The 12,542-nt window shown below is 35.0% G+C and overlaps 2 protein-coding genes across 4 annotated transcripts; one reads left to right on the forward strand and one right to left on the reverse strand.

Annotated features, from left to right (window-relative positions):
• Window positions 1–5,398, forward strand: LOC123910964. Of its 2 annotated transcripts, XM_045962257.1 has the most exons (8): window positions 1–260; window positions 3,419–3,636; window positions 3,954–4,118; window positions 4,255–4,359; window positions 4,442–4,514; window positions 4,634–4,729; window positions 4,817–4,917; window positions 5,019–5,398. In XM_045962257.1, exons 2-7 carry the CDS (start codon window positions 3,494–3,496, stop codon window positions 4,901–4,903), a joined length of 669 nt encoding a protein of 222 aa, XP_045818213.1. In that variant the 5' UTR covers window positions 1–260; window positions 3,419–3,493; the 3' UTR covers window positions 4,904–4,917; window positions 5,019–5,398. The 2 variants fall into 2 exon arrangements, with proteins under 2 accessions (XP_045818213.1, XP_045818211.1); XM_045962255.1 differs by lacking the exons at window positions 3,954–4,118; window positions 4,255–4,359; window positions 4,442–4,514; ... (1 more) ...; window positions 4,817–4,917; window positions 5,019–5,398 and adding an exon at window positions 1,674–3,307 and having other exon boundaries at window positions 3,419–3,628.
• A 1,496-nt stretch (window positions 5,399–6,894) lies between these two features.
• Window positions 6,895–12,308, reverse strand: LOC123910965. 2 transcript variants are annotated; one of them, XM_045962259.1, is made up of 8 exons: window positions 12,033–12,301; window positions 8,657–8,874; window positions 8,175–8,339; window positions 7,934–8,038; window positions 7,779–7,851; window positions 7,564–7,659; window positions 7,376–7,476; window positions 6,895–7,274 (listed from the first exon to the last, which is right to left on the reverse strand). In XM_045962259.1, exons 2-7 carry the CDS (start codon window positions 8,797–8,799, stop codon window positions 7,390–7,392), a joined length of 669 nt encoding a protein of 222 aa, XP_045818215.1. In that variant the 5' UTR covers window positions 8,800–8,874; window positions 12,033–12,301; the 3' UTR covers window positions 6,895–7,274; window positions 7,376–7,389. The 2 variants fall into 2 exon arrangements, with proteins under 2 accessions (XP_045818215.1, XP_045818214.1); XM_045962258.1 differs by lacking the exons at window positions 6,895–7,274; window positions 7,376–7,476; window positions 7,564–7,659; ... (1 more) ...; window positions 7,934–8,038; window positions 8,175–8,339 and adding an exon at window positions 8,986–10,619 and having other exon boundaries at window positions 8,665–8,874; window positions 12,033–12,308.
• Window positions 12,309–12,542: the final 234 nt, after the last annotated feature.

The following is a 12,542-nucleotide window of genomic DNA, read 5'->3' on the forward strand; positions in this document are numbered from 1 at the left end:
TTTCATTCACCAGAAAACCCTAACATCAGAGAACTTGTTCTTCACTTTCTCTCTATCACGAACACAGAGACTTTTTCACTTTCTCTCTTCACGAACCCTAACATCGCAGCTTCAAATCCATCGCCGCTTCCATCGCAGCTTCCATCGCAGAGCAGCTTCTCACACGAACAGAGCAGCTTCAAATCCATCGCCGCTTCCATCAGAGCTTCAAATCGACCAAATCAGCTTCCATCGCAAAGCCGCTTCTCACACGAACAGAGGTTAGTTGAACTTCAATTTCGATTCAAATCGACGATTCTTCAATGATTCTCATTCCAATTTCCCCTTTCGTTTAGTTCAATTTCGATTTAGGTCTTGTCTTCATTCTTCATTAATTTCTCGTGAGCTTCAAATTCTCTTCCCCGCTACCACCGCCATGTTCGCATTCAGTGGCCGGTGGTGTGTAGTTGTTTCTTGTGTGGTGGTGTTTTAGATGCTGTATATTAGTCGGATTTAGGTAATTTGTGTAGTTTTGTTTTTGTTTAATTGGAACTTGGAACTTGATTCTGGACTGCTTGGTTGAAATTTAGGGTTTTACACTTTTTACTAGTTATTCTAATTAGGAATCAGAATTATTCTAACTAGAACTAGAATTAGAAAGAGAATGATGGTTTAATTTTAGGATCAATTATACATATACAATAGCACTGTAGGAGCATATAGGACCCTGATTATCAAGCTGTTATGATTTATGAAATTAAGTGAAAGGGTTATTCCTAATCCTGAGCAAATTGGTGTGCAGAACATATAGTGTATGACATAGCCATGGACAAGAATGATTTATTTTGGAAGGAGTAATGATTTAGTGATTGTATTCTAAACAGGCATTTATATTAACTGTATTTGTTGTTAATGGACAAGAATGCGAGATGTTGCTCGGTTATTTTTTCGGTTGATTTTGCTGCTGCTGCATATTTGTGCAGTCTGTTTTCTTCTTGTTTGCGGCCTTCGATTCAGTTGAGGCATGTTGGCTCTTATTAGACTAGGCCGGTTGTTCAGAGTATGAAGGCTGATAGGGTGTTATGTGAAGGTTGATTATACTGATGTGGTGGGTACGTAGGTTGTACTTAGGAATCTTATTGCATAGGTTCCCTGTGTTGAGTTTGGTGGAAGTGTTCATTTTGAAATTTGTAGCTTGTCTGCATAATTATGCAGTAGTAGTTAAAAAGAGGTACTTGGTTTGCATTCATTGTATTTACTTTAGCTTGTGACTTTGTTTTGTAGTACTTTTCTCACTTGCATATCTCTTGCACTTTTTCCGTGTTTAATGTTGTGCTTTCTTTTTAGGTGAATACTCCGTACACATATTATGTGAATATCAAGGACTGTTATATGAAATTGATATGTAATGGTCTTAGACTTTAGTTTATTAATTTTTATAATCATTATATGAAAAAGGATAACACACTAATTATGTAGCATATAGCAGAAGTAGTTCATTTTCATAGCATGTTGATTTGAAAATAAAATAAAAATAAAATATTTATATATAATTGAATCTAGGTGATTATTGTAGTGTTTATAAATTTTAGTTGTTTTGTTCTTTGACTTAACCCCTTTACGATTAGAACCATTTTCACCTGATACTTAATTATCGCATTCTTGCTGTTTTAGTATTTTTTTTTTCTTTTCAGAAGTACGTAGTAGTCATGGATCGTAGTTGGATGAATTCTAACCGTTTGAGTATAGATTATAAGGAAGGAGTGAACAAGTTTATACAGTTTGCTTTTGAAAATCTTCCTAATAACAACGGAAGGTTTTATTGTCCTTGTATGAAATGTTTTAATATTCCCAAGTTACATTTTGAGTTGATAAAAAGTCATCTTATTTGTCACGGGGTTAACCAAAGTTATACCAAATGGATATGGCATGGTGAGTCGGTAACCGATCCAATTGCGTCAAATACAAATGAAGTCGATGTAGATATGAACGATCAGCTAGATGATATGATCCGTGATATAGGCCCAGAGTCTTTCCAGCGAGCACAAATGTATGATAATTTGCGCAAAGACAAAGAAGACACATTGTATCCGGGGTGCACTAACTTCACACGGTTGTCTGCGGTGCTGAGATTGTTCAATTTGAAGGCGAGAAATGGATGGACAGATAAAAGCTTCACTGAATTGCTTGAGTTGTTGAAAGAAATGCTTCCAGAAGGTAACACATTACCCAATAGTAACTATGAGGCGAAGAAGATATTGTGTCCGATGGGTATGGAGTATAAGAAAATACATGCATGCCCTAATGATTGTATATTGTATCGAAATGAGTTTGAAGAGTTGAAGAGGTGTCCTAGGTGTGGACTATCACGCTACAAAGTGAAGGACAATGATTTCAATTGTGATGGAAGCATACAACACCCTCCTGCGAAGGTGTTATGGTATCTTCCAATAATTCCAAGGCTGAAGCGGTTGTTCAATAATGTAAATGATGCGAAGAATATTAGATGGCATGCAGATGAGAGGAAATGTGACGGGTACGTTCGTCATCCGGCTGATTCTATACAATGGAAGAAAATTGATGCTTTGTATCCGGAATTCGGGAATGAGCCCAGAAACCTTAGGCTTGGACTTGCTACAGATGGCATGAATCCATTTGGAAACTTAAGCACCAACCACAGTTCATGGCCTGTCCTCTTAATTATTTATAATCTACCTCCTTCAATTTGCATGAAGCGCAAATACATTATGTTATCCATGATGATTTCAGGCCCAAAGCAACCGGGAAATGACATAGATGTTTATCTGAGTCCATTGATTGAAGACTTGAGAATGCTTTGGGAGGAAGGGGTTCATGTGTTTGATGCCCATTCTCGTGATTATTTCACGTTGCGTGCAATGTTATTTTGCACCATCAATGATTTTCCTGCATATGGGAACTTGTCCGGCTATAGTGTGAAGGGGCATAAAGCATGTCCCATATGTGAAAAACGCACTAGGTTCCAACAATTGAGAAATGGAAAGAAGACAGTTTACCTTAGGCATCGGCGATTTCTCAAACGTAATCACCCATATCGTAGGTTAAAGACAGCATTTAATGGAAGCTCGGAAAATGAAATTGCTTCACAAGCCTTAACCGGAGAGCAAGTTTATGACAAAGTGAAAGATGTCAATGTTATATTTGGGAAGGGCCAAAAACAGACCGCTGTGAAAAAAAAATGGAAGAAGAGGTCTGTGTTCTTTAATCTTCCTTATTGGTCGAGTCTAGATGTTAGACATTGCATCGATGTAATGCATGTCGAAAAAAATGTGTGTGATAGTGTAATAAGGTATTAGTTATTTTATCCATTTTCTGGTTACTACTACTGCTGGTTACTGCTATAGTTACTGCTATATAATTGTTATCTTATGTTGTCTAATATTTTATTTTAATTGTTAAGGATGATGAAGGAAAAAAGAAAGATGTCCTTCCATCTAAAAGGTCAGAACCCGATAACACATGTGCTGAAAAATTGATGTTAAAGATAATGTCGCGGAAGGATGATGTGAAGTTCAAGTTGGAAGGGGATGCATTTTTTTCTCTCCCAACCAGAGATATTATGGAGTTGTGTCTGAAAACACAAGATTTACGCATCTCTATTCTACGTATATGGGTGGTGTAAGTGCATTTATGTATCACTATTATACTCAATACTCAGTTTAATTTCCACATCTTCTGCAATTGTGCATTTACTGTTACTGCTGGCTACTGTTGGTTACTGCTGTTTTATAGTTTTCAATTTCAAATTGGTGGATTTGATTCCCTGTTATCGTGTTTTGTGGATCTGGATCTCATTCTGTTATCATGTTTTATAGCTTAATCAACTCTTTGCTTGAATTTTTGTTATCTGCTTCCTGCTTCCTGCTCCCTGCTCAATCTGATTTTTGTTATCATGTTAGGAATAATTTTAACTTTTATTTGTTGCTTGAATTTAGGTATATGAAACACCTTTGTACTCGGTTGGACAAGAGTAACATGTATGGTTTTATTGATCCTAATTTCATTCAACCACAAACTGATCGAGCTGGTTCTCAGTCTTACATAACTGAAAAGCTGGTTGAGAATGAGAAAGACTGTTTTTTTGTACCTTACTTACACAAGTAAGTGTGTTTGATTGTTATAATGTTTTTTACTGGATTGGTTTTCATTATAGGTAATCACACACACACATATATATCTATATATATATTAGAAAGAATTGAAGTTGACACATTTAATTTTTGTTTCTCAATGTAGTCATCATTGGCAATTGCTCATTATTGAGCCAAAAACACAAAATGTAATCTTCCTATGTTCAAAGGGGTTGAGGCCAGATAAAAATATTGTTCTTATTGTTGATTCGTAAGTATTTTATTTATTTATCTCATGTAATTTATGATGTGTTATCAGACAAATTTAATGAATATATATTTTATTATTGTAGAGCTATAAATGGATATAATATGTTGAAAGGTTCAAGAAAACAGAGAAAGCCAACATGGAAAACTACTCTCACAGTAAGTTAACAATTACATAAAGAATCTAATTTTTTGTTTTCTGCGATGGTGTTTCTCTGCTATCATTGTGTTTCTCTGCGATGGTGTTTCTCACAGTAAGTTAACTATTTTTTTTGTAGTGCCAAAGACAATCTTTCAATCATGAGAGTGGTTATTATGTTATGATACATATGTTGAACATTGTATCTGCCGGTATTGTTAATTCATGGAATCAGGTGTGTATCCGAATTTTTCAATTATTTGTGTTAATTGTGTTCTTTAATGATGATACAATATTCTAATATTATTTAACATTTATTAAGGTATTTGGAGACTCAACACCATTTCACGAGGACGAAGTTTCGAATGTTCAAGAACGTTTAGCAAATTCGATTCTTCAATTTGTATGAAGTAATTTGATTAGGTAAAAAATAACACTTGTATTTGTTACGTAGAAATGATGATGCACCGATGGTTTTGTGGTGTTTAAGGCCTCTTTGATAGCCTTGTTTGTCTTTGTAACAGGGAGGATTTTGATCCTGTGACTGCTGCATTGTAACAAGAGGATTTGGTGTTTTGTGCCTTTGGTAGGAGCCTAAGATTGTTTAGATTTAGTTTGGTTAGGCGTGTTTTGGTAGTAGCCTAAGATTGTGTAGCTTTGCTTAGGCGTGTTTTGGTAGTAGCTAGTCTAAGATTGTGTAGCTTTGCTTAGGCGTGTTTTGGTAGTAGCTAGTCTAAGATTGTGTAGCTTTGCTTAGGCGTGTTTGTGCTTTTGTTTGGAGCCTAAGATTGTTTCGTTTTAGTAGGAGATATTAAGATTCTATGGTACTTTTGGAATAGATTTTCATGAATATTTTGTAACTGAATTTAATGACAATTTGGTGGTATCATATTTGATTTTCTGATATTTTGTTTTTGAAGGATGTGTATGAAGTTTCAATTCAGTTATAATTATATATTTATGTACAATATTGTAAGTGAATCAGGGATTTGGAAAAAAAAAAAAAAAATAGTTGATGCTTTTAAATCGGGCAAACTGATTTAAAATAACTTTATTAAATTGGCCGAACCGATCTAAATTCGTGAATTTAAATCGGCCAGACGGATCTAAAATAACGCTATTTAAGTTGGTTGAACCGATGTAATTTAATAATTTAAATCGGGTCAGCCGAGTTAAAAAAGGCTTTAAAAAAATAGTATTTTTAAAAATATGGATCCGACCGATTTAAATAGCGTAAAAGAAATCGGGTTACCCGATTTAATTAAAACATTTAAATCGGGTTGAGGTGCCGATTTAAATCAAAGAAAACTTACTAAATCGACGGCTTCTAAATCGGTCGCCCAACCGATTTAAATAGCCTCTAGGAACCGATTTAAAAAGTGTTTTTTCCACTAGTGTTGGGTATGTAATTAATATTGATCCTTAGGTTTCTACTGTAGTTAGTATTGCAGTTTTTCCTAAATTACTGTAAGGTTACCAATACTGCAATATACAATTTGCTCTTACGTTGGTATGTTGTTTGTGTATAAAGATATGCGACGCAAGGAATCGCACTTCGCAAGCAGCGAGAACAGTGAGTGAAAAGTACGACTGAATTACAAGATGTATAGTATGGTTGAAGATTTCAATGTACTTTTTTATGTAAATTCTTCCTCAAGGCCGTGTTTGTTAGAACTTATTGTGCATGTGTATGATCTAAATTAGTCTCCACTCCACCAATAAAATTCCATTTCTATCACTCATGGTTACAAATTGAGTAATGGAGAGTCGGATACTATTATAGTTTTACTCTTGTGGGAAATTCAAGATGTCTTTTTTAGTTTTGGCTATAATCACTTCTGGGAGGGTGAATCCCAGGTTCCACCACAAGAAAGAAGGACAATAGGTAGTTCCCTACGAGGAAGTGCCACTAGTGGAAAAAACACTTTTTAAATCGGTTCCTAGAGGCTATTTAAATCGGTTGGGCGACCGATTTAGAAGCCGTCGATTTAGTAAGTTTTCTTTGATTTAAATCGGCACCTCAACCCGATTTAAATGTTTTAATTAAATCGGGTAACCCGATTTCTTTTACGCTATTTAAATCGGTCGGATCCATATTTTTAAAAATACTATTTTTTTAAAGCCTTTTTTAACTCGGCTGACCCGATTTAAATTATTAAATTACATCGGTTCAACCAACTTAAATAGCGTTATTTTAGATCCGTCTGGCCGATTTAAATTCACGAATTTAGATCGGTTCGGCCAATTTAATAAAGTTATTTTAAATCAGTTTGCCCGATTTAAAAGCATCAACTATTTTTTTTTTTTTTTTCCAAATCCCTGATTCACTTACAATATTGTACATAAATATATAATTATAACTGAATTGAAACTTCATACACATCCTTCAAAAACAAAATATCAGAAAATCAAATATGATACCACCAAATTGTCATTAAATTCAGTTACAAAATATTCATGAAAATCTATTCCAAAAGTACCATAGAATCTTAATATCTCCTACTAAAACGAAACAATCTTAGGCTCCAAACAAAAGCACAAACACGCCTAAGCAAAGCTACACAATCTTAGACTAGCTACTACCAAAACACGCCTAAGCAAAGCTACACAATCTTAGACTAGCTACTACCAAAACACGCCTAAGCAAAGCTACACAATCTTAGGCTACTACCAAAACACGCCTAACCAAACTAAATCTAAACAATCTTAGGCTCCTACCAAAGGCACAAAACACCAAATCCTCTTGTTACAATGCAGCAGTCACAGGATCAAAATCCTCCCTGTTACAAAGACAAACAAGGCTATCAAAGAGGCCTTAAACACCACAAAACCATCGGTGCATCATCATTTCTACGTAACAAATACAAGTGTTATTTTTTACCTAATCAAATTACTTCATACAAATTGAAGAATCGAATTTGCTAAACGTTCTTGAACATTCGAAACTTCGTCCTCGTGAAATGGTGTTGAGTCTCCAAATACCTTAATAAATGTTAAATAATATTAGAATATTGTATCATCATTAAAGAACACAATTAACACAAATAATTGAAAAATTCGGATACACACCTGATTCCATGAATTAACAATACCGGCAGATACAATGTTCAACATATGTATCATAACATAATAACCACTCTCATGATTGAAAGATTGTCTTTGGCACTACAAAAAAAATAGTTAACTTACTGTGAGAAACACCATCGCAGAGAAACACAATGATAGCAGAGAAACACCATCGCAGAAAACAAAAAATTAGATTCTTTATGTAATTGTTAACTTACTGTGAGAGTAGTTTTCCATGTTGGCTTTCTCTGTTTTCTTGAACCTTTCAACATATTATATCCATTTATAGCTCTACAATAATAAAATATATATTCATTAAATTTGTCTGATAACACATCATAAATTACATGAGATAAATAAATAAAATACTTACGAATCAACAATAAGAACAATATTTTTATCTGGCCTCAACCCCTTTGAACATAGGAAGATTACATTTTGTGTTTTTGGCTCAATAATGAGCAATTGCCAATGATGACTACATTGAGAAACAAAAATTAAATGTGTCAACTTCAATTCTTTCTAATATATATATAGATATATATGTGTGTGTGTGATTACCTATAATGAAAACCAATCCAGTAAAAAACATTATAACAATCAAACACACTTACTTGTGTAAGTAAGGTACAAAAAAACAGTCTTTCTCATTCTCAACCAGCTTTTCAGTTATGTAAGACTGAGAACCAGCTCGATCAGTTTGTGGTTGAATGAAATTAGGATCAATAAAACCATACATGTTACTCTTGTCCAACCGAGTACAAAGGTGTTTCATATACCTAAATTCAAGCAACAAATAAAAGTTAAAATTATTCCTAACATGATAACAAAAATCAGATTGAGCAGGGAGCAGGAAGCAGGAAGCAGATAACAAAAATTCAAGCAAAGAGTTGATTAAGCTATAAAACATGATAACAGAATGAGATCCAGATCCACAAAACACGATAACAGGGAATCAAATCCACCAATTTGAAATTGAAAACTATAAAACAGCAGTAACCAACAGTAGCCAGCAGTAACAGTAAATGCACAATTGCAGAAGATGTGGAAATTAAACTGAGTATTGAGTATAATAGTGATACATAAATGCACTTACACCACCCATATACGTAGAATAGAGATGCGTAAATCTTGTGTTTTCAGACACAACTCCATAATATCTCTGGTTGGGAGAGAAAAAAATGCATCCCCTTCCAACTTGAACTTCACATCATCCTTCCGCGACATTATCTTTAACATCAATTTTTCAGCACATGTGTTATCGGGTTCTGACCTTTTAGATGGAAGGACATCTTTCTTTTTTCCTTCATCATCCTTAACAATTAAAATAAAATATTAGACAACATAAGATAACAATTATATAGCAGTAACTATAGCAGTAACCAGCAGTAGTAGTAACCAGAAAATGGATAAAATAACTAATACCTTATTACACTATCACACACATTTTTTTCGACATGCATTACATCGATGCAATGTCTAACATCTAGACTCGACCAATAAGGAAGATTAAAGAACACAGACCTCTTCTTCCATTTTTTTTTCACAGCGGTCTGTTTTTGGCCCTTCCCAAATATAACATTGACATCTTTCACTTTGTCATAAACTTGCTCTCCGGTTAAGGCTTGTGAAGCAATTTCATTTTCCGAGCTTCCATTAAATGCTGTCTTTAACCTACGATATGGGTGATTACGTTTGAGAAATCGCCGATGCCTAAGGTAAACTGTCTTCTTTCCATTTCTCAATTGTTGGAACCTAGTGCGTTTTTCACATATGGGACATGCTTTATGCCCCTTCACACTATAGCCGGACAAGTTCCCATATGCAGGAAAATCATTGATGGTGCAAAATAACATTGCACGCAACGTGAAATAATCACGAGAATGGGCATCAAACACATGAACCCCTTCCTCCCAAAGCATTCTCAAGTCTTCAATCAATGGACTCAGATAAACATCTATGTCATTTCCCGGTTGCTTTGGGCCTGAAATCATCATGGATAACATAATGTATTTGCGCTTCATGCAAATTGAAGGAGGTAGATTATAAATAATTAAGAGGACAGGCCATGAACTGTGGTTGGTGCTTAAGTTTCCAAATGGATTCATGCCATCTGTAGCAAGTCCAAGCCTAAGGTTTCTGGGCTCATTCCCGAATTCCGGATACAAAGCATCAATTTTCTTCCATTGTATAGAATCAGCCGGATGACGAACGTACCCGTCACATTTCCTCTCATCTGCATGCCATCTAATATTCTTCGCATCATTTACATTATTGAACAACCGCTTCAGCCTTGGAATTATTGGAAGATACCATAACACCTTCGCAGGAGGGTGTTGTATGCTTCCATCACAATTGAAATCATTGTCCTTCACTTTGTAGCGTGATAGTCCACACCTAGGACACCTCTTCAACTCTTCAAACTCATTTCGATACAATATACAATCATTAGGGCATGCATGTATTTTCTTATACTCCATACCCATCGGACACAATATCTTCTTCGCCTCATAGTTACTATTGGGTAATGTGTTACCTTCTGGAAGCATTTCTTTCAACAACTCAAGCAATTCAGTGAAGCTTTTATCTGTCCATCCATTTCTCGCCTTCAAATTGAACAATCTCAGCACCGCAGACAACCGTGTGAAGTTAGTGCACCCCGGATACAATGTGTCTTCTTTGTCTTTGCGCAAATTATCATACATTTGTGCTCGCTGGAAAGACTCTGGGCCTATATCACGGATCATATCATCTAGCTGATCGTTCATATCTACATCGACTTCATTTGTATTTGACGCAATTGGATCGGTTACCGACTCACCATGCCATATCCATTTGGTATAACTTTGGTTAACCCCGTGACAAATAAGATGACTTTTTATCAACTCAAAATGTAACTTGGGAATATTAAAACATTTCATACAAGGACAATAAAACCTTCCGTTGTTATTAGGAAGATTTTCAAAAGCAAACTGTATAAACTTGTTCACTCCTTCCTTATAATCTATACTCAAACGGTTAGAATTCATCCAACTACGATCCATGACTACTACGTACTTCTGAAAAGAAAAAAAAAATACTAAAACAGCAAGAATGCGATAATTAAGTATCAGGTGAAAATGGTTCTAATCGTAAAGGGGTTAAGTCAAAGAACAAAACAACTAAAATTTATAAACACTACAATAATCACCTAGATTCAATTATATATAAATATTTTATTTTTATTTTATTTTCAAATCAACATGCTATGAAAATGAACTACTTCTGCTATATGCTACATAATTAGTGTGTTATCCTTTTTCATATAATGATTATAAAAATTAATAAACTAAAGTCTAAGACCATTACATATCAATTTCATATAACAGTCCTTGATATTCACATAATATGTGTACGGAGTATTCACCTAAAAAGAAAGCACAACATTAAACACGGAAAAAGTGCAAGAGATATGCAAGTGAGAAAAGTACTACAAAACAAAGTCACAAGCTAAAGTAAATACAATGAATGCAAACCAAGTACCTCTTTTTAACTACTACTGCATAATTATGCAGACAAGCTACAAATTTCAAAATGAACACTTCCACCAAACTCAACACAGGGAACCTATGCAATAAGATTCCTAAGTACAACCTACGTACCCACCACATCAGTATAATCAACCTTCACATAACACCCTATCAGCCTTCATACTCTGAACAACCGGCCTAGTCTAATAAGAGCCAACATGCCTCAACTGAATCGAAGGCCGCAAACAAGAAGAAAACAGACTGCACAAATATGCAGCAGCAGCAAAATCAACCGAAAAAATAACCGAGCAACATCTCGCATTCTTGTCCATTAACAACAAATACAGTTAATATAAATGCCTGTTTAGAATACAATCACTAAATCATTACTCCTTCCAAAATAAATCATTCTTGTCCATGGCTATGTCATACACTATATGTTCTGCACACCAATTTGCTCAGGATTAGGAATAACCCTTTCACTTAATTTCATAAATCATAACAGCTTGATAATCAGGGTCCTATATGCTCCTACAGTGCTATTGTATATGTATAATTGATCCTAAAATTAAACCATCATTCTCTTTCTAATTCTAGTTCTAGTTAGAATAATTCTGATTCCTAATTAGAATAACTAGTAAAAAGTGTAAAACCCTAAATTTCAACCAAGCAGTCCAGAATCAAGTTCCAAGTTCCAATTAAACAAAAACAAAACTACACAAATTACCTAAATCCGACTAATATACAGCATCTAAAACACCACCACACAAGAAACAACTACACACCACCGGCCACTGAATGCGAACATGGCGGTGGTAGCGGGGAAGAGAATTTGAAGCTCACGAGAAATTAATGAAGAATGAAGACAAGACCTAAATCGAAATTGAACTAAACGAAAGGGGAAATTGGAATGAGAATCATTGAAGAATCGTCGATTTGAATCGAAATTGAAGTTCAACTAACCTCTGTTCGTGTGAGAAGCGGCTTTGCGATGGAAGCTGATTTGGTCGATTTGAAGCTCTGATGGAAGCGGCGATGGATTTGAAGCTGCTCTGTTCGTGTGAGAAGCTGCTCTGCGATGGAAGCTGCGATGGAAGCGGCGATGGATTTGAAGCTGCGATGTTAGGGTTCGTGAAGAGAGAAAGTGAAAAAGTCTCTGTGTTCGTGATAGAGAGAAAGTGAAGAACAAGTTCTCTGATGTTAGGGTTTTCTGGTGAATGAAAAAAAACAAGAGGGAAATCAATTTTGCTAAATGAAAATAAAGGGGGGAAAGGGATTTTCTTTCACAGAGAAGAGAGGGAAACAATATTTTTTTTTTTTTATAATAAATAATTCTTTTAAATCAGTCTACCTGATTTAGTATTTATTCACTTAAGAAGCAAAATAGCGGGTCCTAAATTCTGAAGGTTTTAAATCAGGTGGATAGCACCTGATTTAAAATGTGTGATTTAAAATGTGTTTTTTCCACTAGTG

Source organism: Trifolium pratense, linkage group LG2 (assembly GCF_020283565.1).
Source record: "Trifolium pratense cultivar HEN17-A07 linkage group LG2, ARS_RC_1.1, whole genome shotgun sequence".
Taxonomy (NCBI): domain Eukaryota; kingdom Viridiplantae; phylum Streptophyta; class Magnoliopsida; order Fabales; family Fabaceae; genus Trifolium; species Trifolium pratense.

Excerpts from the sequence above, each read along its gene's own strand:
- LOC123910964 (XM_045962255.1), top strand. The coding sequence starts at position 1,689 with ATGGATCGTAGTTGGATGAATTCTAACCGTTTGAGTATAGATTATAAG. Across the intron at positions 3,308-3,418 it reads GTGTGTGATAGTGTAATAAG|GATGATGAAGGAAAAAAGAA; the intron begins GTATTAGTTATT and ends TTAATTGTTAAG.
- LOC123910965 (XM_045962258.1), bottom strand. The coding sequence starts at position 10,604 with ATGGATCGTAGTTGGATGAATTCTAACCGTTTGAGTATAGATTATAAG. Across the intron at positions 8,875-8,985 it reads GTGTGTGATAGTGTAATAAG|GATGATGAAGGAAAAAAGAA; the intron begins GTATTAGTTATT and ends TTAATTGTTAAG.